The sequence below is a fragment of the Pseudopodoces humilis genome, chromosome 10, assembly GCF_049639895.1.
Source record: "Pseudopodoces humilis isolate 2021_Gansu_Grassland_sample_001 chromosome 10, ASM4963989v1, whole genome shotgun sequence".
Taxonomy (NCBI): Eukaryota; Metazoa; Chordata; class Aves; order Passeriformes; family Paridae; genus Pseudopodoces; species Pseudopodoces humilis.
The window spans coordinates 23,100,304-23,121,995 of record NC_142209.1 but is presented as its reverse complement, the minus strand read 5'-3'; the positions used below and the strand labels follow the sequence as shown (position 1 = coordinate 23,121,995).

Here is a 21,692-nt window from a genome sequence, read left to right as displayed (position 1 = left end):
GCAGTGAGGTTCAGGATCAGGTCAGGAGCTGGAGAGCGGCTGTGTGTGTGAAGGCTGGATAACCACAGACTCGGACCATCAAACCCAGCCATCGTCTGACATTAATCATTTTTTCCTGCTTGATTCTCAGCTGCATCTGGAAGCTGGACTGAGGTTTGACTGGAGCCAGGATCAGAATCTGCCTGCTCTGCCTGCTTCAGAGACAAACTCCTCCATCCTGGGCCTTCCTGCATTATTTACAGAGACCAGAGCCCCTTTTCAGTACCATCCCCAGGACATTCCAGCGATTTCCAAGCAAAGGAGCAAGTTTCTTGTAAATTACATTTCCGGCAAGCATCTCTGCTAATTAAAGATTATGAAATGAATTTACCATTGCGTCAATTAAAATCCATTCACAGCTAATACCTTCCTCTTTTTCAGCGTCATTTATTTATTGAGGGTGGGGAAGGAAGGAACCGCGCTCGGATTCTCCAGAAGTTCTCTGGATTTGGAACAGACTTGGCTCTGCCTCGTTACATGGAATAGGTCCCTGGAGAATGCAGACTGATTGCAATCTAATTTATGGCATTCATCAACATATGAATTAATGCTGGGGTCTCAGATATGAGATCTCTCTATTTGCCTCCACCTCCTCGCACAGGCTCAGCAGCTCAGTTCCACTGCCATGCTTCCTTCTCCCCCAGTACTGCAACTTTCCTGCATTAAAGAAACAGCCTTGGTTTTGGTTAGGAAAGCTTGTTTATCATGAACAAACTGGGCATCTCACCTAAATTTCTGGGAACTGAAGTCAACTGAAACCAAGGAGAATTTAATCCCTGTTTTGAATGAGTTTGGGCTCTGGTGCTCAGCTGCCATGCACCTCAGCTTCTCCATCTGTGACACAGGGACACTGTTCCCAGCCTCCCTCTGAAAGCCACAGGGAGAATAAAAATACACTTGTGCTTTGGAGCCCTGCAGAGAAGTTTGCAGAGGGCTTTTGTGTGTTTTACTATCGCTTCTCTGTATTGTTCTTGGCTTTGACCTTGGACTGAGCTGAACCAAAAAAAAATCAAACAAAGCACTTACATTTCAGGTGCATGTTGGACACTTGTTAAAGAAGGCCTAAAACTGCAAAGTCCTCTGGTAGCAGCCATTAACCCATGTGGTGACTGGAAGCCCTGGAGGTGCTGGCAGGGTAATAAATCATGCAAGTGGTGGATGAAGGGCTGCTTGTCTGCCGAGAGGCTGGCACAGACAAAACACGACAGCAAAACCAACCTGGGGACAGAAAGGTGGTGTGCAGGATGCCTCAGGGCAGGGAAGGCAGGTCAGGGAATAGGAGGAGATGTGCAGAGGAGCAGAGAGCATTCAGCTATTGCAAGGGGAGGGCTCTGCCTTGTTGGCATAAGCAAGCAGTAGTTGCACAGGGTGACTGAAAGCAGGCATAGCTTAGGATGGGAGCTATAGGATGTCTGTCTGCTGGGGTCAGGCTTCCTTTCCTTGGGGCACAACTCCACAGACAAAACTGGTTTTGGGACAGAAACCTCAGCATTTGGGCTCTCTCACTGCTCAGATCCCAGGGTCACCTTCAGCAGAGTTCATTTCTGGAGAAAAGGTCTGGTGCAATGTCATTGAAGCTCAGCATCTCCATGAACTGCTGTTCCATCACTCACCTGCTCCTCCTGAATTGTCTGAATGTGCATAGACTTAGTGGATGTGGCTTATATTTTTGTTCTTCTCTCTGATGAAAGAAATAAAGCATGTAAAATAATTTTTTAGATTTATCTATAGATTGCTCTGTCCATCAAAAGCATCAAAGAGTGCTCCAGGGAAGAAGGAAATACGAAATTCCCTGTGCTTGATGGGACAGAGAAGATGTGGATTCCCATTGCAGTGAAGAAGACTCAAGCTGGATTCACCAGGAAAACCCATAACTCAGCAGTGAAGGACAGGAACCAAGTGCAAAGCTCCTCACTGATGGGAGACCTCCTTCATCTGGGGAACAGCAGGTTCAGCCAGAAGAACACACCATGCAACCAGCATTTAAAAACCCAAGAGCTCTGGTGAGCTATGGAAAATTTCATGTAGCATTAGCAAACATTTAATACCTTCATAGCAGTAAAGTGCAGGAGTCAAAGGATTCTGTCTCCATGTAGTTAACAGCCTATGCCAAAAAAATCCTGCCCTTCTCATTAGGAATGCTACCTTTACTCTTAATTACAGACTTTTCCTGGGGATTCAACTCAAACTTCAAGTGAACCTCTCCCTGGCTAAATTACTCTTTGGTAGCAGTGGGCAGGCAGATTGGTAAAAAAAAACAACAACATGCAGCACTTCCACCACAAAATAAAAAGATGGAAGGGATGCAATCCCACCTTTGGCTGCTCGTGGGTTAAAAGTGGTTTCCATACTTGTTGAGAACATTTTTTTTCTTTTCCTGGTTCAGCTCCTGAGTTTATCCTATCCCAAAGTAATCAAGCGTTTTGCTGCCACTGCCAATCACAGCAGCCTGCTGCTGACAAGAGAAGCGTTGCTGCTAGAGCTGGAGCACCACGGGATGCTCGAGGCAATGCCCCTGCTGGGATGCAGCAGAGCTCAGTCCAGACTGGAGCTGTTTCACGCTCCTGTCACTCAGTCCAGGGCTCCCACACTTCACCAGGAGCTGGCTGACCTTGCCAGACCTGAACGGGGAAAAGGGATGCTCTCACCCATTGTCAGCCTTGTCACCTCCATCCAGGAGGGCTGTGCCCACTTCTTGCCTCTATTCCAGCAGCCACAGTAGCTGGACGTTCCCATCCTGGATCTGCCATCTGCACACATTGCTTTGGAGCACGGGAAAAGGAGAGCTATCCACTCCCATCCAGGACACAGGCAAGTGTTCCAGTCACCCTCTGCCTTCAGTTCCTTTAATGTGAGCGTGCCTGTTGTGGCAGGGATGGCCAGGACGTGGCCTCAGGGCTCCTTTCCTACCTGTGAGGTTGGGATCAGTCTGCAGACACAGTTAGAACCTGGGCAGGCAGCAACACAGGGCTCAGGCATGCAATGGATGCACTGTGAGACAGTGAATGAGTGCCTGGGAAACAGCAGGTGAGGGTTGTGAAAGGTGGTGGGGAAAGGGCACGGCGGGAGCACAATCTGCAATGCAGAAGAGAGCACTGCATCACCTCTCGTGTGAGGTGGCAGATTAATCAGGAGTCACAGAGTGCATTTGTAACCTGCCTGGCAACCCAGCAGCGCTTCTCAACCCTACCCAGCTCTCTCTCCACACCTGAAAAACCAGCATAACTTTACATGTCACTCGTTAGAAACAGCTCCTGCTCTGGGAGGAGGAAATACTGGAGCAAGCACTTGGTGAGGGCCAGGCAGCAGAGCCCCTCCTGGGTGTGTCTGTAGGGAATGAGGACTGGCATCTGGAGAGGTCTCTGCTCCCGTACCTCTGCCTGCAATGAGGGGGATGTTTCAGGGAAGGAGGTAAGTTTTCCTGTTTGCCTTGCTCAGTTCCTTCATTTCTTGCTTTTCTCTACCATTGTTGATACAAAGTTTCCTTCTGAAGCCCAGATATCAGCAGGTGGACAGGCACCTCACTCCTGCCCTTTCAAGCTCTCTGAAAACTCCAACAGGTTTGCATCCATACAGTTTTTTCTCCATTTTGCTTGAAAGAAACAGCAGGTGAGGGGGTTTCTTTTGGATCTACATAACCAGCTTAGATGGCAGAGAAGATAGAAAATGTAGAGACTGCCAGCTTCTCCCTCCAGATCCCTTTGAGAGGCTTTGGGAGGTGTCAGATGCACACAGCCTGGCTCACCTTCTCACTGGATTTCATGTTAGCAAAGCTGTGAGTGGAAAGAGCCGTGGAAAAACAGTACCTTCCCACATGTTGGGATGAGGCCTTTCTGTACTGCTTTGTGTCAGACTTACCCACAGATAACCCCTACAAGTGCTTTTCATCTTTTTTTACCTATTTTCTGGCCAAGCAGCACTTTCTAGAGATGAAAACAAAACATGTAATTCATTCTTCCCACTTCATCTCCACTGCAACTACTCCTGTTGCCCTGGATTTGTTTATTTGGGAAACGTTCCCCTTTCTTTCATGAAGCAAGCTTTTCATGCTGGATAATTTTGTGCTTGCCTTCAGCCTCTCAAGTCCTTAGAATAAGCCAAGCTGTCCATGAGATGGTGCCACACGCAGAGTTAAAACCCTACTTTGCTTACCAGAGACAGCAGATAGGGAACAATCTTCCTAGGCACTGATTTTAGTATGGCATATTTATTATGTCTATTATTATTATAATCTGGACTTCTTCAGCTTTGGGTACATGAATAATACAGCACAAAAAAAAAAAAGTTTTTAAAAAGGTATTTTTATATATAGATAGATAAAGATAGCTCGCTCTGATTCATCTGCTAAAAATTGCTGCTTCTCCTTGTTTGTTTGTTTTGTTCAAGCAGAAATCGCTGGGCAAGATGAATGCCAGGAATGGGGAATACAGGATAAGCCTAAATTTCACACCTTCTTGTCATGCTGGAAGGTTGCTGTCAAAACTTTGGTACAGGTCTGGAATTTGCTTAGAAATGAAGTCTCTGCTCCGGGGTGTGGTGCAGCAGCCCAGCAGAGCCAGGCCCATCCAGGGATGAATGAAGGTCAGCGCTCCTCGTCTGGGGGAGGGCTGCAGGGACTGGAACAGGAGCTGTGCAGCCCCCAAGAGCCAGCATCTGGACAGGAATGCCACCCTGCAAAGCTAAAACTTGCGTGGTTTGAAGGACTCCTGTTTTACCCTGTGCCATGTGAGAGTGTGAATCATTGTGCCTGCTCTTCTGGCCAGGTGCAGTGGTTTCTCTGGTGGGGATCGGGGTTTTGGAGCCGGCAGCCAGCGCAGAAAAGAGACACAAAAAGCCCTTCAGGCTGTAAAAATGGCCCTTGGGCAGACAAATGTCTCACTCAAAAGTACAGATGGAGGTATTGCTGCTGGAGCTGCAGCTCCTGACTACATTTTCAGCCAACTTCTGCCTAGCTCTGAGCCAGGGAGAGACACAAAGCCTTCCCAAGCCACGGCACAGCTCACAGCAATAAACTCCAGCTCTGCTCTCCACCCCTGGAGCTCTGTTTGCACCTGACAGGTGCTGCCACATCCACAGCCTGTGGCCTCCATGTCCCCCACATGTCACAATGCAGCCAGCATTGTGGAACTGGGAGCAGCATCAGATCTCCAGATACGGTGCAGAGCCTGGGCTTCACCTTCTGTAGAGATCCTGGGATCTGGTCCCAGTCACAGACGGGAATCCAGACTGCTCTGGGCATTGCTAGTGATGTGTCAGAGTGGTTTTTCAGCTCTGCATGGACACAACCATTATCAAAGTTGTGTCCCAGTAGTCAGCTGGATCCTGCCTTGGTGGAAATAGAACACCAGTGCTTTGGCTGTAGCTTCACAGAGGGTAAGCCATCAAATAAAAACACTAAGAAAATAGTTGTAACAAAGACTTGACATCCATCATGAGGGACAAGATCTGTCCTGACCCACTAAAACATTATTTGTTCTTTTTCCCAGGGGCCAAAACACCACTCTCCTGCATGAGATATATGTGTCATTGGATATGTGTGTATACCTAAATTTAATTTGTCCAATTGCATTAGGACAAGCAGCTAATTCTGAAATTCATTTTGTTCCCATAATCAACCCCTCTGCCAAATGGCATTTGGGTGGAATTGTGGAGATTGTGATTTTTATTTAAAGTGATTTATTGAAATCATTAGCAATGTTCCCTAAGTGGAATCCATGGCAATCCTTTTAATCTTCCCCCCATCACAGTAAATGCAAACATATTTTTTAATAACAGAGAATTAAAATATAAGGTTATTAAAATCCACACTTGTGTTTTTCTCCATGCTCTCTCCCTCTGTAATGGGTTGGAGACCATGATTGTGGAAATAAAGCCTCCCTTTCAGACCAGAGATGCAGAGTGTATAATGAACAGTTAAGCATCTATTTAGTCACTTTGAATTGATAAGAGTGTTAATGAAAATGAAAGGAGCCGACTTTATTTCTGCTGCAGGGAAATACAAAAGGTGGGGGACTATTTTTTTGGTATTGTCCTAAGCCCCTTTAATGGAGTGAATGTCTTCAGCAGAACTCAGAGCTTCCCCAAGTGCTCGTCCAGCCTCTTCCCACAAGTACTCAGTGGAGATCTAGGAAGCTGAGGGGGTTTGCCCTGTGTCCCACTAGAGGTCTGGGTTGCTGTCACCAGCTGTCCCCAGGCACACAGAGAGCTGCCCCTGTTGCCCTCAGCTCTGATTAATCCCCCCAGGTACAGACCCCTTTGCAAACCCTTTGCCTCAAATCATTCAGCTCCATCCCCTCCTGGGAATAAAGGGGTAGGACAGGGTGGGAGCCTGCCTGGGACAGTCGCAGCTGAAGCCAGGCACAGGGATGGGTCAGCCTGCACCAGACACTCTCCTGTTCCCTCTGGCTGATGCACTGGTTCCATGGCAACTGCTAACACCAAACAACTGTGGTGAAAGTGCAGCTTCAGTCCCCAGTGACCAGTGGCCATGCCCTGGGGTTGTTCTTTCCTCCTAAGAACCCCAGGCAGAGGATGTGCCTCTGAGCAGAGCAAAGACAGGCTGCACTGTGCCACCCCTGCACAGAGCCCGAAACTCACTTCACATTGAAAAGTTCTCATAAAAAATAATCTTGCCATATTTTCCATCTTGGAAGGATAAAATCTGGTGTGGGAGGACTGAGAATCTGACAGAGGAGCCATCTGCCCTTAGCTCCTGACTCCGGCCCTGGCCCTCAAAGCATCTCGGCAGCTCCACGCTCTGGAGGCAGAGTAGCAGCTCCAGCTCTGGACATCAAGATGCTGGGGCAGGGGGACATCAGGACCTATCCCACTGCAGGATATGTATCCATGCAGCTGCCCAGATATCCTTCTGTAACCAGTCACAGCTCTCACTTGTGAGAAGAAATTTTACAATGCTGTTCAATGGCACCAGAAGTGACTGTGGCATGGTCCATGCAGATTCCAGAGAGGGAGAAAAGCTCTTTCCTCCACATTTTATTTGCTCCTGGGCTGCTACAATCTGTCCATCACCAACCCAAACCCTGGTGATATTATTGTACAGGAGATGTTGCCATTTTATTCTATACTTTTCCAACCTCCAGGCAGGGGGTTTGCTGGATTTGCAGGATTTCTGCTGGCCGGTAGCACGCACCCACACCCACACACACACACACCCACACACACACACACACACAAAGTTAATCTTTTGCTATTATTTCTCAGAAGCTCCATTTGGCTGCTTTCAGGCCTAATGTGGTGGTTTCCTTGCCCCCATGACAGCTGTTTCTTACATGGGGAAGCAGAAAAAAAATAGAAATAAATAAAATAAGATTTAAAAAGTGAAAACCGGGGCTTTGATTTATTTTCACCTCCAAATATAGAAAGACAACTTCCCCCTCTCTAAGATTTCCTCTTCCTCCTCTTTAAGTATGTCCCACTGCCTTCAAACCAAGCCAGCAACACAGTGATCCCAGAGATCCCACCACCAAGGCAGATGAGGAGATGTATTTGTAGGGAACACGAACCAGTTTAAGACCATTATCAAGGTGACCAAGGACAGGCTGGCTCTTACCAGTCGGCACAGACAGCTTAGCAGGGAAGGGAGACGGCGAGGGAGCTCAGCCTCAAACCCTCCGTGCTTTCTGCAAACCAGTCATCCCTCCAGTGCCGAAACTTTGCTGGGCGGAGGCTGCCGGGGAAGGAGCGGGGCTGTGGGGAGCATCACTCCTGCGGGATGCTGGCGGTGGGATGGATGATGTCCTCCCCGCTCCCGGCGCCATGTGATTCCCCCCTGCCGGCGGCTCCGCTCCCAGACAAAGGCTGAGCTCAGCGCCCGCGGGCGGCTGGACCCGGGGTACCCACGCTCCGGCTGCTCCCCACCTTCCCCTGCACCTCCCCGGGAGCATCCAGCAGACGGATCAGAGCTCATCTTTTGTCATCGAAAGGATTAACTCCCCGGGGAGCAGCGGCGGAGGCTGAGCCTACGCTCCCGCCACGCATCGCCTGCTTCCCGGCACGCTCAGGAGTTTTGGAGCCAACCTCCCGGCAGCTAATCCCCCTCGCTGCTGGAGCCGGGGAGGCTGGGAAGAGGCGGCAGGGTGAAGGGACAGGAGGGAAGAGAACGGGAGGAGTGTCCGCACACACAGGCGTGCACCAGCACCCCGCACACGGCGTCGGGCAGCGGCACCGGAGCGGCGGCTGCGGGCGGGGAGCTCCGCAGGGAGCCCAGCCCTCAATAAAACAAGCTGGAGCGTCAGGAGAGAGGATCTGTTCGCTTGGAAAAGTCTTTAAGGTAAAACCCGAGACCGGCCGCTTCTGGGCTGGGCTGGGGGCCGGGTGCTGAGCTCTCTGCCGGCGCGCTCCTTGTCTCTGACTTGGTTCTGGTTTTAAAGGAATCGATCGGGAAATGCCGCTAAAAGAAGTTGCTGAAAGCCAAGCTGGAATGGCCTGGAGCTGCGCGCCGCCGGCCCCGTCACACACCGGGAGCAGCTGAACTTTGTGGGGTCTGAAGATTTTTCATCTCTGCGAACGCTCTGGGCAGCGTCACGGCACAGCCAGGACGGCACCGCACACCTTGTGCCTGACCCAGCCCGCGACAGAGCCAAGAGGGCATTTCTGCCTCTCCAAGGACCATCGCCTCTGAAAAATAAAAGCTGGAGGAGGGTAATTTATCTTTCTTTTCCAGATGACTGAAAATACCTACAAGATCCTGTCTCTCCGGTTTTCATCAGTGAGTAGCATAAGGGAGAGGTGGCTGAGGAACAAAAATGATATCGGTCAAAATCATTCCAGCACCTACTTTTTCCTAAGGAACTTCGTGCCCATAGGGTTTTTCTGCGGGCATTTCCAGAAGTGAGACCGAGGTACCACAGATGCATCCTTACAGGATCATGTAAGAATTTGCAAATGAGAAACGAACCCCATCAAGACCTTCTCTGCCCGCTTTGCAGTACATGGTTTGGTGTAAGCACAGCAATTCTCACCTCTTTCTCTCCCTTTTAAGTCTCTTGAGCTTGGAGACCTCTTTCCTCATTGCAATTATGATTATTTGCAACATCAGTGCCATCAAAGATTGGAGCACTTTCCTTTCCCAAATCCTCCCCAGCGTTAACAAGACTCTGAACTTGGTACAGCAAGTGGAAGCCACCACCAGCTCGGTGGTAAGTGTCCTCCAGGACCCCGAGCAGGACAGCTACCTGTCCAATAGCCAGTCCATGAACTCCAGCAACTTCACAGCTGGCCTGGACCACTTGTTCCAGTACTCATACTCGGACAATGACCAGCTCTACAAGGAGTACAAACCCCCTCCTCGAGATGCCATTCCTCTGCCCAAGGCTGTCCTCTACCTTCTCATGGCAGCCCTGGTGGTGGTGGCAGTGGCGTACGCCATCGTCGGCCATCTCATCAAGGACCTCATTTACGACTTTGTAGGTGAGTGTGGGCTTCACGCGCTGTGTGCTTGTGGCCAAAAACAGCCTGGTGCCAAGCCTGGACGTGCTGCCTTGCGTCTCTCCTTTGATTTGGGTGGGGTTTAGACCAAGCCTTGACCCTTTCACATTTGCAAGAGTGTTAGTTTATTTAATGTGCTGGGTTCTCCAAGTTGAGTTCTGTGTTGACCATCTTCCCAGAGGAAATCCTTGGGTTTAGCCCCCTTCCTAAAGGAGCAGCTTTTGCGTCTGTGTGCCTGTGTATAAATGTGTGTGTGTGAGGCTGTGTTGCCAAATGGCTGTAAAATCCCTTGGCCAGTTTCAACTGAGCTTGGATTAGAGGTCTCCAATATGAAAAGTTTCATGGCAACAGACACCTGAGCTCAGGATAACAGCCCACCAGTGCATAGTGAGAGAAAATCTGCCATATGAGCTTAACCCCTTATTAGGCACCAGTGAGTCCACAAACTCCTAGGAAACACAGCTCAGCAGTCTGGTTCTCTTGTTACCTCAGAACAGCCATCACAGCCCCTGCAACAAATCCACGCAATGACAGCCCAAAGAGGGTGCATTGTTTTGAGATCTGGCTTCCTCCTCTTTGGTTTAATCCTGTTGCTGATGGACGCTGTCCCTCGCCATCAGGGCCACAAACACTGCTGGCTGCTGTGGTCAGGCAGAGTGCAGGCAGAGGTGCTTGGCTGCTTATGACAAACCCTCAGTGATACTCTTTCTTGCTCTTTGCCCTATAATTTGTAAGGCTGGTCGTGCTGGGGAGTGCAAATGTGCCCAATTCCCACCTGAACCTCTGATTCTTTTGGCCCCTACACCCTGGCAGCCATCATGTCCTTTTGGGGGGGTCAGGGTCTTGCTTCAGCATGCTGGCGACAGTTTTCCAGCGTGGATAGGGAGCCAGAAGGGATCCCCAGAGGGATTTAAGCTCCTGGCTCCTGCAGATGTGCACACCCCCCAAAAGCTCTGGGAACAAAGCCCTGCACAGGGAAGCGAGGCTGAAATCCCTCTGCACAGCCTTGCTCTGAGCCTGACCCTCAGTCAGGGCTGAAGCCCTGCAGGCTCTATCTCTGCAGGGGGAGGAAGATCACACTCATCTGGAACAAAATCCACGTGTTCATTCATGATTCTGCTTTATATCCCTGCTCCTGGGACACAGGAGGCACACACCAGCCAAAACTCCAACCAGTGCTGAGGTGAGGGCAAGCCAAGTCCTTTGGGCAGAGGGTCATGACCGGGCAAAGGCCAGCAGATCCAGGACACAGGGATTTAGAGAGGAGCTATTTGGGACAAGAAAGGTCAAACCTCCTGGCAGGGAGCAGTACTTGGGGTCTCACACGAGGCCGAGCCTGGAAAACAGCAGGGAGCTGCTGCTGAGGAGTTTTTCTTTGCTCCAGATGGAAGGGAACGGATATATTGTCTTAAAGTGTTAAATTTAACACTTAATCAGCAGCTTGCTGGGGCTGTAACATCATCTGGCTCTGTCTGATTCAGCGCTTCCTTCCCCGCAAAGGTAGGCAGCACCTAAAAATATACACACTCCTGTCCCAGGATGCTGAAAGGACCAGGTCAGGCCAGGTTAGAAAGTCCCCTGAGGCAGGGCCAGTCCACTCCCAGTGCTCGCAGAGCAGACACCCCTGCTGCCGTGGCTGAGGTCCCTGATGCAGGAGAGCACAGATGTGGGTGCTCAAAACCACCCCTTGGGTGGGTACTGCAAAGCAGGGCAAAATCCACAGAAATGCCATGCCCCTCCAGGCACACAGGGGGGCTGCAGCTGTGCTCAGGGGCCCCAGATGTGCTGCTTCCAGCTCGGCACCAACATTCCCTGGTGACCTTTAACTTCAGCCTCTGCGTGGGACGAGGTCAGCAGGGTGCTCCTTCTCTTGCAAAGCCCTTTGCAAAGGGACTGCACAGCCTTTCACAGCACCGTGGCCATGCCAGTGTGTGCATGTCCAGGGCTGGACAAGCACAGGGACAGAACTGGGCTCTGCCCGCTTCCTGGCACTTTGGAGCAAAGTGGCCACTATTGCCACTTTTCCCAGTTTAACACCCCTTGCTGATGGCAAAGCGTCCTCCCTGCCCTGGGTGGAGGCAATATCTCCCCAAGTTAGGGTCAGAAATCCAGATGTGAGCTTCCTCCCCCTCCAGGCACAGAGGAGAAGGCATTTCCCAAACTCCAGCAGCACCCCTGAGTGCCAAAGGCTGCCTCCAGCTCATCCTAGTTAGCACTCCAGGCCCATCTTCCCACAGTTTATACCCTCAAAATGAGCCAGTCTTTGGAAGAGAGCGGACGAGAGCATGTTTGTTAACACTGCCAAGGAACAGCCTTTAAAGAGAAGGTTTCGTTTGAATGAGTTTGCATAAAATTACTTCAGGGACAGGACAGAGAGACCAAGGGATAGTAAATAAGAAGCTGCTCTATTAGCTCCCTCAACACAATGCCTGGATTTATATACTCGGCAGCAGCTCCAGCCTCTGCTATCAGCGTTTCTGCAGTAATCATGTTCAGAAATATAGAGGGAGAGATGGAAATAAGATGCCAAAGGGCTGGAGCCTGTTTCAGGGAGATTAAAGTGGGAATAGTTAATCGCTGCTTTAAACAGTCACTCGGAGGCATCAGGGATGATTATGACTCCTCAATAACAGCTTGTCGGACACGGACTGGGGAGTCGAAGCGTCACCCATCCCCTGCACTCCCAGGAACAGTGAGAAGCAGGTGCTGGGCTCAGTTTCGGATGGTGAAGGGGTTCTCGGGATGCTGCCAAGGCTTTTTCCCTGCAAAATCGAAACGGGTATTTGAGACACCGACACCTCTCTTGCAGATGCTTCTTAAAAAATCAATTAGAGCTTGCCCAGGCATCCCCAGGGGCACATGAGCACTGTGGGCTGTGGAGGAGTGGGAATGGGAGGCTGCATTGGAGAAGGAGAGAAGATGCAATGTTGGAGAGTGGGAAGGCAGAGCGCTTGGATATGGATAAGTGGGCTCTGAAAGAGCCCCTCTTCAGCTCTTCCTGGAGAGACCTGGCCAAGGAGAGCCCCAACACCTTAATTTCTCTCCAGTCCCTCCTGCTTGCTCCGAGCTGACCAAGTCTCAATTTGGCTTGCCCAAAACTCATCAGATGTCCCTGCCTGGGGTTGGACGCAAGCCGAGGAGGGTGGGAGGGAGCCTCCTGCGTGAGCACAGCTCAAACCCCACCACCAGTTCAGGCAAATTGGGTCGAAGCATTTGGAAAGCTGCTTAACTCGGAAGCGCTGAAGAGCTGCCAGAGCCGGCGCTGCGGCGAAGAGCTGGCTTGGCAAATGACAAGCCTGTCACCAACGTACGAGGCTCCTAATTACTGCAATCCTTGGGAATCAGCCCGCCCTCCCTCCTCCGTCCCCAGCAGCTCGCTGAATATCGCTCCTATTTAAACATTTAAAAAAAAAAAAGGAGGAAAAGGGGGGAAAAAATAAAAAGTTTGACGGGAAACAAAGCTGTTGCCATGGAGACTGCACGCGTGTGGTCGCCGGGAAAGGGAGAGCATCTCGCTCCTGCATGGGAACCACACGGGAAGGGTCTGATGGTTTGCGTGGGAGCAATGCCTTGCAGGGAGACCTTGGCTGGTGTCACCTGGTTCAGCCAAGGTCTCCTCTGGGCTGCTGATCTCCAGAGGAGACCTTGGAGGAAACTTTTCCCTTGGGAATGTGCCCAAGGCAGATGCTCAGCTGGGGCAAGGCAGGGCAGGTCACTGACACTGTGCTGGTCAACGGCTTTGGGACTGCCCAAAACCCTACGCCATCCTTGGAAGAGGGTCTTTCTTTTCTTTGCCCTTTTGGCCCACCAGCCATATTTTTATTTTTCAGCCTTATCTCCAACAGCCACATTTCAGGCTTCTTTAGGAAACGGTCTCCTTGAGCAAAGAAACTGTGCATAAATGTAGCATTGCTGAAAATAGCTGCTGGGTGATCCTGCAGGGACACGGGATCCACTTTTAATTGTTCCACACAGAACCACAGGGCTCTGAGGATAATTCAGCCCACGGCAGGGATTGCAGGCAGCGTCTTAGGCCCATCAGAGAGAACTTATATATCTTCTTTTCAAAGTCTGTTTTGAGGATAATTCCTTTTCCTCTCAAAGTTGTGGGAAGAAACCACGTCAGGCTCCCTTCTGCTTTTCCATGGGTGCTAACCCACCTCTGACAGTGATCCCCTGCCTGTATCCCTTCTGGTGCATGGGGGTGCATCAGGAGTTCCTTAGGCGTTGTTTAGGGAAGCAGTGGCTGCTGTAGGATAATTCACCACTCCCACTCGCAGGCTGGGGCTGTTGGCCGGACAATGAGTCTGGCCCTGCAAGAAGGGCCCACTCCAGGACAGCTGCATTTGCAGCCAAACCTTTGGAGCTCAGAGCTGGAGGAGAGGGATGGCTTCCAGCACACATCAGGCATTGACCGAGGCCTCAGGGATGCACCATCCCACAGCAGCCTTCCCATTCCTGCTGCCTCCATCCAGGGATGGGCTGTGTCAGGTCCTTGGGATGAGGGCTGTGTTTGTCTACTGCCCTGCAAGCACTGGTCTTCCCTGAGCTGAGACCAAGCAGGGCTCCTCACTCTCTGGTCACCTTCACTCTGCCTCTGGAAGATATGGATAGCACATATCCACCCCCAGGATCATGCCTGCCTCCCACCTGCCACACCTGAGTCACCACCTCTCAGACACCCATTCTCTGGGGCTGCAATGCTGCCTGATGGATGGGATCAAATGCAGGGTTGCTCTGGTGCAGAGAAACTGTTTTTAAGAGAATATCATAATTAATTGAATACCTTTTCCATGTCACCCCTTTTCCCACCAGATGCTTCATGCTGGTGACAGCTCTGCAGAGGAACAGTGTCCTTACCTGTCCATCAGCAAAGCAGAGTGCTCATGCTGTTTGGGGTGCAGGACAATTCTGACTCAGCCAGCACAGCAAAGCTGAGAAATTTCTGCAAAACAGGGAAGGAAGAACAAACCCCAGCATCAAATTCATCTAGAAAGAAGTGAATCTGAGGGGGAGAGTGGGGTTTCTAACAAATTACATTTGCCAGGGGCAGACATAGATTTTCCATCAGAACAAACCTGGGAGTTTTCTGCTGATTTTGCTAATGAATAAGTAGAGCCTGTCCTGCAAATGAGACAGATACAACGTCCAGCTGTGACTGCTGCATCATATCAAAGACATGAGGGATACTCTTGAACTCATCCATCGGGAATGCTCCGGCCAGAGCTGGCCCTGCCTTGCTGCAGAGCACAATGTGACTGCTGGGTCAGGACTTGTTTCAAAGAAAGAGGTGCTTCTGCTCCTGCTGATGGGAAGAAGAGCTTTTTTAGCAGCTGCTTTCACACCCAGCTCCATTTAAAGCAAAACTAGAGCACGAGTTTGATTGTTCATCGAACATGTTGCCCCTTCCCTTCCTGTTTCCATCTCTACAGGGACTGTGAATGTCTCACTCACCAGACTGCATTTAAATTTCAGCCCTTTCTCCCACCCCCTTCTGCTTTTCTTTGGGATGTCTCTTTATCAGCAGCTGAACTGCCTCACAGACATCCCACCCTGCCACCAATGAATGCAGGGGACAGGGCCACCCTCCTGGGGTGACAGTGGGCACCGAGCAACCCTGTGCCCCTCTGCAGCCAGACAACAGGAGGCTGCTGCCTGCACTGTCAGGGGTTTCTGAGCAAGGACCAGCCCTCATGCTGCTGGTATGAGGAGGGCACACTGTGCCATCTGGGCAGCCCCAGTGCTTTTCTGTCCCCAAAAACACGGTATATCCCAGGGGTCCTGCTTCCAGGGGTGCTGTCAAAGATGTGGACAGAGCCAGGGAGATGTGGGGGCATTTTGTGCCACACCACTCTGCTACTTGGGGATAATAATAATAATAATAATAATAATAATAATAACAACAGACTTGCTATTCCACGGCTCCTGATCTGCCCAGTCTGCTCTATCTCCTCTCTCCAGCTGCTTTGGATCAATGGCTCTGTATCGATCTCACCCCATTTCAGCACTTCCCACCTCTCCATTGGCCCTGCAGACCCCAGCAGGCACACTGAGCCTCGGCAGCACCTGATGAGCAGGAAGAGGTGTCTCTGGGCTAGATGCTGCTCCCCAGCCTGGCTGAGAAAGACATTTTGTCCTTCTCTTTTATCCGAGACATTCACATACACACCATGTGCATGCCCTGCATTTTGCAGCATGTGTTATGAGCTCCTTCCGGACGCTGGGTAGGGGCAGAAAATGCTTTTCCTTATCTCCAAAGTGTGACTGTCCTGGGTGTGGACGTGCCACTAGCCCAGGAGCACACTGTGATCCTTGCTCACCTCAGGCCTGCCCTCACCTGTCCCAGGCCCATTAGATGTCATTAGGGTCAGGCCAACTTTGCTCACCTTCTGGCTGGAGATCGTTTGAACCCACATTTGGACTTAGATCCAAAAGAGGATTTTGTTTTCCTCACAGTGTGTATTTTTTGTGGCTCATGCATTCCCTCTGCCAGCTGTAAGGGATGGAGAGAGAAGTACCTGACATGGTGCTGAGGCTGCAGCTCCCTTCAGCTGGTCAGCACCACCCCTTGGCTCCCAGCCCTTGGCCACCCCCCTTACCTGATTATGCCTCCCTGCAGGGTTCATTATCCAAGGTTTCCAGCCTGTGTTGGCGCATGACATGAGGTTGTGCCTCCCATCCCCTGCAAAGTTCCTTCCGCATCAGCACGAGGTTTAATCCCATTGACACCAAAGATGTGCAGGTCTCCTCTCTCTTCTCCTTCATCCCTCCCCAGACATGCTGTGGGTGACCCTGGGAGACCTTGGCTTCTCACCCACAAACTGAGAAGAGCCAGAGGGAGAAACAGGGGAGGACTGAGCATGGCTGGGACGGAGCTGGTGCTGGCTGGCAGGGGACATGAGGGCGCTGACATTTTTATGGTTGTTTCTCCGGGGTCCTGCTGGCAGGAGATCCTCTGCCAGCTCCACGGGGCCGCACTCCCCTCTTCCACACATGGCAACATGCTGAAGTTACAGGCCATAAATGGCCACAAATAACATGTAATTGTGTAATTACTTCACTCCTTACTTACACAGTCAAATCATAAAGGCATCGAAGTAAATACCCTCTAATGACAGCCTAATTACATCTTCCTGCAGATTACTGGGTAATTAGATCCAGCAGGCTCCAGAAATAATTCCCAGGGAAGCAGTGGTTGGGATTAGCACGCACAATCCAGCCTGCTCTTACCCAGGAGTCAGACTACAGCAGCCTCACACGAGCCACCTTCCCCAGCCACCCCGGCCAGCCACATCCCCTTGGGTGACAATGCACTGACACTTTTCCCATACAAATGGCTTTTGCTGGTGCCCTTGGTGCTCTCCAAAACACCCATCCCCTGCACTTCTGCCTTTACCACAGTCCCTCATCCAGCTCTTGATTCTTTTTCTGCCCACAAATGTCACCAGGGGTTCATCATCTGGCCACCAAATGGCACTTACCCCATCACAGGCATGCAACGCTCTTTGCTTCCTGTTGCACACAGCAATCCTTATCCAGTGGCTCCCGGGACATTTTAGGACCCATCACCCCTTTTTCTGCAGGTTATTCCCCTTCTTCTCTGCTGCTCCCACTGCAGTTTTACAGCTGACGTCAAGGAAAGCAAGCTGAGAACTTTAATAGTATTTGTAGGAAGCAATCTTGTTACTGCCTTCGGATTCTCCTCACAGCAAGCAGCTGTGTGGGGGCTGGAGGAGCCTGCAAGGTCTTGGGGGCAAGAGGCTCTGTCTGGGATGGACCAGACAGGGCCAGACCAGGAAGAAGGGAGTGTTTGGCCTTTAGTCTAAACCCAGTAAAGCCAAGCAAAATCAAAGCTATAAAGGAAAAAAGCCCTAAATGAGCCTTCTGGGCTTGGCTGATTTCCTTGGGGAAGGGTTGGGATGAGGAGCCCAGTCTCTGGTGGGGGCTGTGGGTTGTGCAAGTGAAAGCTAAATGTCCTGGTTGGGACCCAGGGCAGATGCAGGGCTCCCCAAAAACCTTTGGACCAATTTTTGCTGAGTTTCCCAACCACTCTTGCCAGCACTGCAGTGGCTGAGGGAAACGTGCTGGTTCTTCTCCTGCCTTGCCTGTTGGACAGCCAGCAAACCCTGCTAGCGCAGTGATGACAGTGAAGACAATTGGAAAACCAAGGAAAAACAGTCACTCTCTGGGCATGCTGCCTGTGCCCAGTGTGGTGGGAGCTCTACCCTCCTTGGAGACAGCCCCCTCCTCCAGCCAGCCCCTGCTGGCAGTGGGGCACAACCACCTCCGCTCCCTGTCCAGTTCCTCTGGCAGGGTGGTCACCTACCCTGGCTCCAGGGCATGAGCATCATCCTGAAAGTCATGTTCTGCTCTCTTGGGGATGGTGTGGCCACATGGCTTCAGGCTGGAGAAAAAAATTCAAATATTGCATTGCAAAAACAGCAAAACTTTTGGCTTTTCTTAAAAAAAAAAAAAGGAGAAGCTTTGGGGCTCTCAAAAAAGCCCAAAATTTGACCTGCAGTTTGCACACTGAGCACAGGGAGGCCCATAGGTCATTCCTGTCTCTCTGCTCACACCTGAAGAAATGTCTGGACACCACTGGTGAGCCAAGAAATGAGATCTTCCACTCACTTCACACCTGTCATCCCACCCTGGCATTTGCCATCATTCAGTCCCAGTTTTGCTGCAAAACTTTTCCACAGCCCATGAGAAAGACCTCATGGTCTTCATCACCTCACTGGTATGGCATTTCTGTGTCCCTGCTCCATCAGGAAGCCTGTGTCCTCTGCTGAAGAGTCATTACTGGAATGTCCTGTGGGGACAGAAAAGACCCCACTCTGCAAAGGAGAGAAATTGTATTTTGTGACATCCAGTGGCGAATAAGCAGAGTTCCTCAGGAACAACAAAACCAGGCTGGTCCATTTTTCTGCCTCCTGACAGTAAAGCCACCTCTGCTTTGTTTTTGGTAGCAGAGCTAGGAAATACATTGCTAGAGACCCCAGATGCATGCTTCACTTTGGAGGCACTTCACTCTCATTTTGGGGATTAACAGCGTGATTTCATCTGCCTAAACCAGGAGGGCTTCCAGAAACCAGCAGCCTGAAGACCAGCCCAGAGCTGGGCAGAGCAGAGACCCCAACACCAGGGGAGTGGAGGGAGCTAAAGGGGCAGGGGTGGGCAAAGGACACTCCTGGAGGGGTAAGCACCCAGAGCTAGAGGTAGTGTGCAGCGGGAGGCAACAATTTTTGAGCCACCTTGAACCCTGGGAACAGCCAGAGGTAACCAGGGCCTTGTTTTGTGCTTTTCCCTTCCCCAGACTGGATCTTTGGCCCCAGCCCGGATGACAACAGCAACAAGAGCGACATCAACTGCATCAGCAACAGCGTCAACGAGATGAGTGAGCTGCCCGAGGCTCCGCGGCACCGGGAGCGCCAGCCCCAGGACGTGGTCATTGCCATCAGCGAGACTTGCCACCTGCCACAGCAGACGTGACCGGCACCACGGCCGGGCCGGGCGGCACGGAGCAGCGGGATGGAGCAGCAGGATGGAGGGGAGGGATGGAGCAGAGGGATGGAGCCCAAGGATGGAGCAGTGAAACAGTGCAGCAGCCGCCTTGCAGGACCGGGCAGGGAGAGGAAGGGATGGGCAGAGCCGGCGCCGTGGAGCGAAGCCCTTCTCCCCCTGGTTTTACCAGCCTCTGTGGACCTTGCCGGGCTGGGTGGCATCACCCCTTCTCCCAGGCTTGTCAGCCCTGTCCTGACATCTGCCCTTGGGTTTGTGACCCCCTCTTTGTTCCCTGTGAATAGCAAAAAAGAAAAAGCAAATGCAAAATACACCCACCAAGCAAAGCTTGCAAGAGAAATGAGCTGGAGAGAGGCCGGGCGGTCCTTTGGCTTGGGAATGGAGTGGGGAAAAGGGCAAAGGAGACAAGGAGGCTGCAGAGAAATGCGGGTGTCTGCATTTCTGGGGACAGGCCCAGGACACAGCAGGGAGCTGGGAGCTGCAGAAAGGCACAGAAAGGTCAGCAGGGGCCAAATGCTCTGGTACATTGGTGATCTGCCTGGGCCATTGCTCCTGCCTTTAGCTTCACAGCCCCAGCTCACAGCCCTTTTCAGCAGGTGTGTCCTGTGGCTCTGGGACAGCAGGGTGACAGCCCAAACTTCTCAGGGAGCCTTATTCCTCTATGCCTGTAGCCAAGCCAGGGCCATCACATTCCCTTTGCCACATCTCTGCTCGAGCCCAGCACCCCCTGACAGGGAGCAGCCCTGTTGGGACCAGGTACAACCCCTTTTTTTGAGGAATGTTGCTGGAGAGGAGGACAGGGACCCATCTGCATGGAATCCAAACTCTTCATGGGGGAAAATAGTCCTTATATGTCTGCATCCTTCAGACTCATCCCAGCGTGACCACCTCCTACATCACCCCCAAACTTCCTGCCACCCCAAGGGCTGCTGGCTCTGTACTGGGGTCAGCCCCACACACATTGATGGAGCAGGGAGAACTCCCTCTTCTCCCTGGACGCCTTCCTCTTCCCAGCCAGAGCACCACCAACCAAAACTGTCCTCTCTGCCCAAAGACATCCTTTCCCATTTGTAACTCCAGGCAGATCCCTGCTCCTCCCTGTTTAAGGGATCAGGGGAAACCAGCAAAATGTGAGGGGCAAGCTCCCAAACCGTGTGGGAAAAGGAGCATCCTGATGGTTTCATTGCTATTTTAAGATCAGCTCTTACCCCACTAAGGGTTTTAAACCAGGATCCATGATTTCTCTGTATAGCAGACTGGAGGCACTGGGACCAAGCTCATTCCTTGTGCCTCCCCCTTATGAAGATCCCTTTACTCTCCACATCTTCCCTGAACTTAAAATAAAAGGTTATGCTGACGTGCCACAGAGAACAGGCCGTGGTCCAGACTTCTGCCTCTACATTCAGGGAGACAAGTCCTGCCTTTTCTCAGCCTGCAGTACCCAGCACACCACAAACAGCAGGGGCCAGAACAGCATTTTCCCCTTCTGAAAATGGTTAAGGAAAATGGATGTGGTTTCAAACTCCTGCTCCAATGGCTTTAATGAGAGCCATTACCAGCAGTGCCACGCTGGGGCTTTGTCGGCTTTTCAGCAAGCAAAGGCAGAGGACAGTACTCAGTTACCTCCCCCCATAATTAACCATTTCCAATCAGACAGTGTTCTGCCACCATCATTTTTCTGGGTTTTTTTTGAATCCTGGGTTTGTAGTGTGGCTGCTCTGGCACCTGCCAGGCTTCCCCTGTGCTGCTGGGGCTGTGGAGGGGAGCTGGACAGCGGTGTCCCGGCAGCACGGGGGGGATGCTGGGGCACAATCCCTGCCAAACCCTGGGAATAAGGTTGCAGCACCAGAGCTGGCTGTGGGCTGGAGAAACTGGGAAGGTCCAAATTCCTGGGGGACAGGAGGTTGTACAGGGAGGGGCTGGTTTGCTTGCTCCCCTGCTCTTTCAGCATCAGACACCAGGGTCACCCAGGTGTCTCTGGCCACCTCTTGGGAGGGACAGTGGGACCCTGTGTCCCACACTGGCACTGCCCACAGTCTGGTCCTCGCCCTGGGGACATGCCACTCACTGGTGGCACTCACAGCTGGTGCCCCCCACAGCTGCAGCAACAGCCCAGTGACTTCTCTGCACTGCAGCCCCATCACCCATCAGCTGCGGGGAATAAGGTGGAGGCTTCCCTGAGCATGGAGGCAGCCACCTCCTCCTGCTCCCTTCCTGAGACACTTGGGGTCCCACGTGAAGTGGTTTGACCCCAGGAGATGCCTCCCACAGCTGCACCAAGCAGCAAGTCGGACCCAGGGCTGGCGTGGCTGTCACCCACCCGAGGCCACCATCCTGTGAGCAGGAGCAGAAGGAAGGAGCCCAGCTCCCTCCTGTGGCCACCTGCACCGGGGTCTGCCAGACCGCGCCATTCTGGGAAGGGGCTGGCGAGGAAGAGCCCTCAGCCCCCTCCCCTCAGCCTCTTTGAAGCCCCTCAATTGCAGGGATGCCAGGAGGGATCCTGGTGTCCATCTCCAGGACTGGCCAAGCGCTGGGTGATGTTACAGCAGTGTCTGTGGTGAGGGGAAACACCAACCACCTCCCTGAGCTGCGGGGTCACACCTGGTCAGCCCAGGAGCCAGGGCTGGCACCAGAGCTCTGCAGGACCCCGTGGCTGCTTTTGGAACTGACCCTGCTGGACCCTG

General features: G+C 51.9%; 1 protein-coding gene across 1 annotated transcript; it reads left to right on the top strand.

Moving 5' to 3' along the window:
• Window positions 1–7,901: 7,901 nt before the first annotated feature.
• Window positions 7,902–20,365, top strand: LOC148183707 (uncharacterized). Its single transcript, XM_088060498.1, has 3 exons — window positions 7,902–8,329; window positions 8,430–9,468; window positions 18,803–20,365. Exons 2-3 carry the CDS (start codon window positions 8,991–8,993, stop codon window positions 18,976–18,978), a joined length of 654 nt encoding a protein of 217 aa, XP_087916624.1. The 5' UTR covers window positions 7,902–8,329; window positions 8,430–8,990; the 3' UTR covers window positions 18,979–20,365.
• The last annotated feature ends 1,327 nt before the right edge of the window (window positions 20,366–21,692 follow it).

Coding starts and splice junctions, on each gene's coding strand:
- LOC148183707 (XM_088060498.1), top strand. CDS start 8,991: ATGGTTTGGTGTAAGCACAGCAATTCTCACCTCTTTCTCTCCCTTTTA. Junction 9,469..18,802: donor CCTCATTTACGACTTTGTAG/GTGAGTGTGGGC, acceptor TCCCTTCCCCAG/ACTGGATCTTTGGCCCCAGC.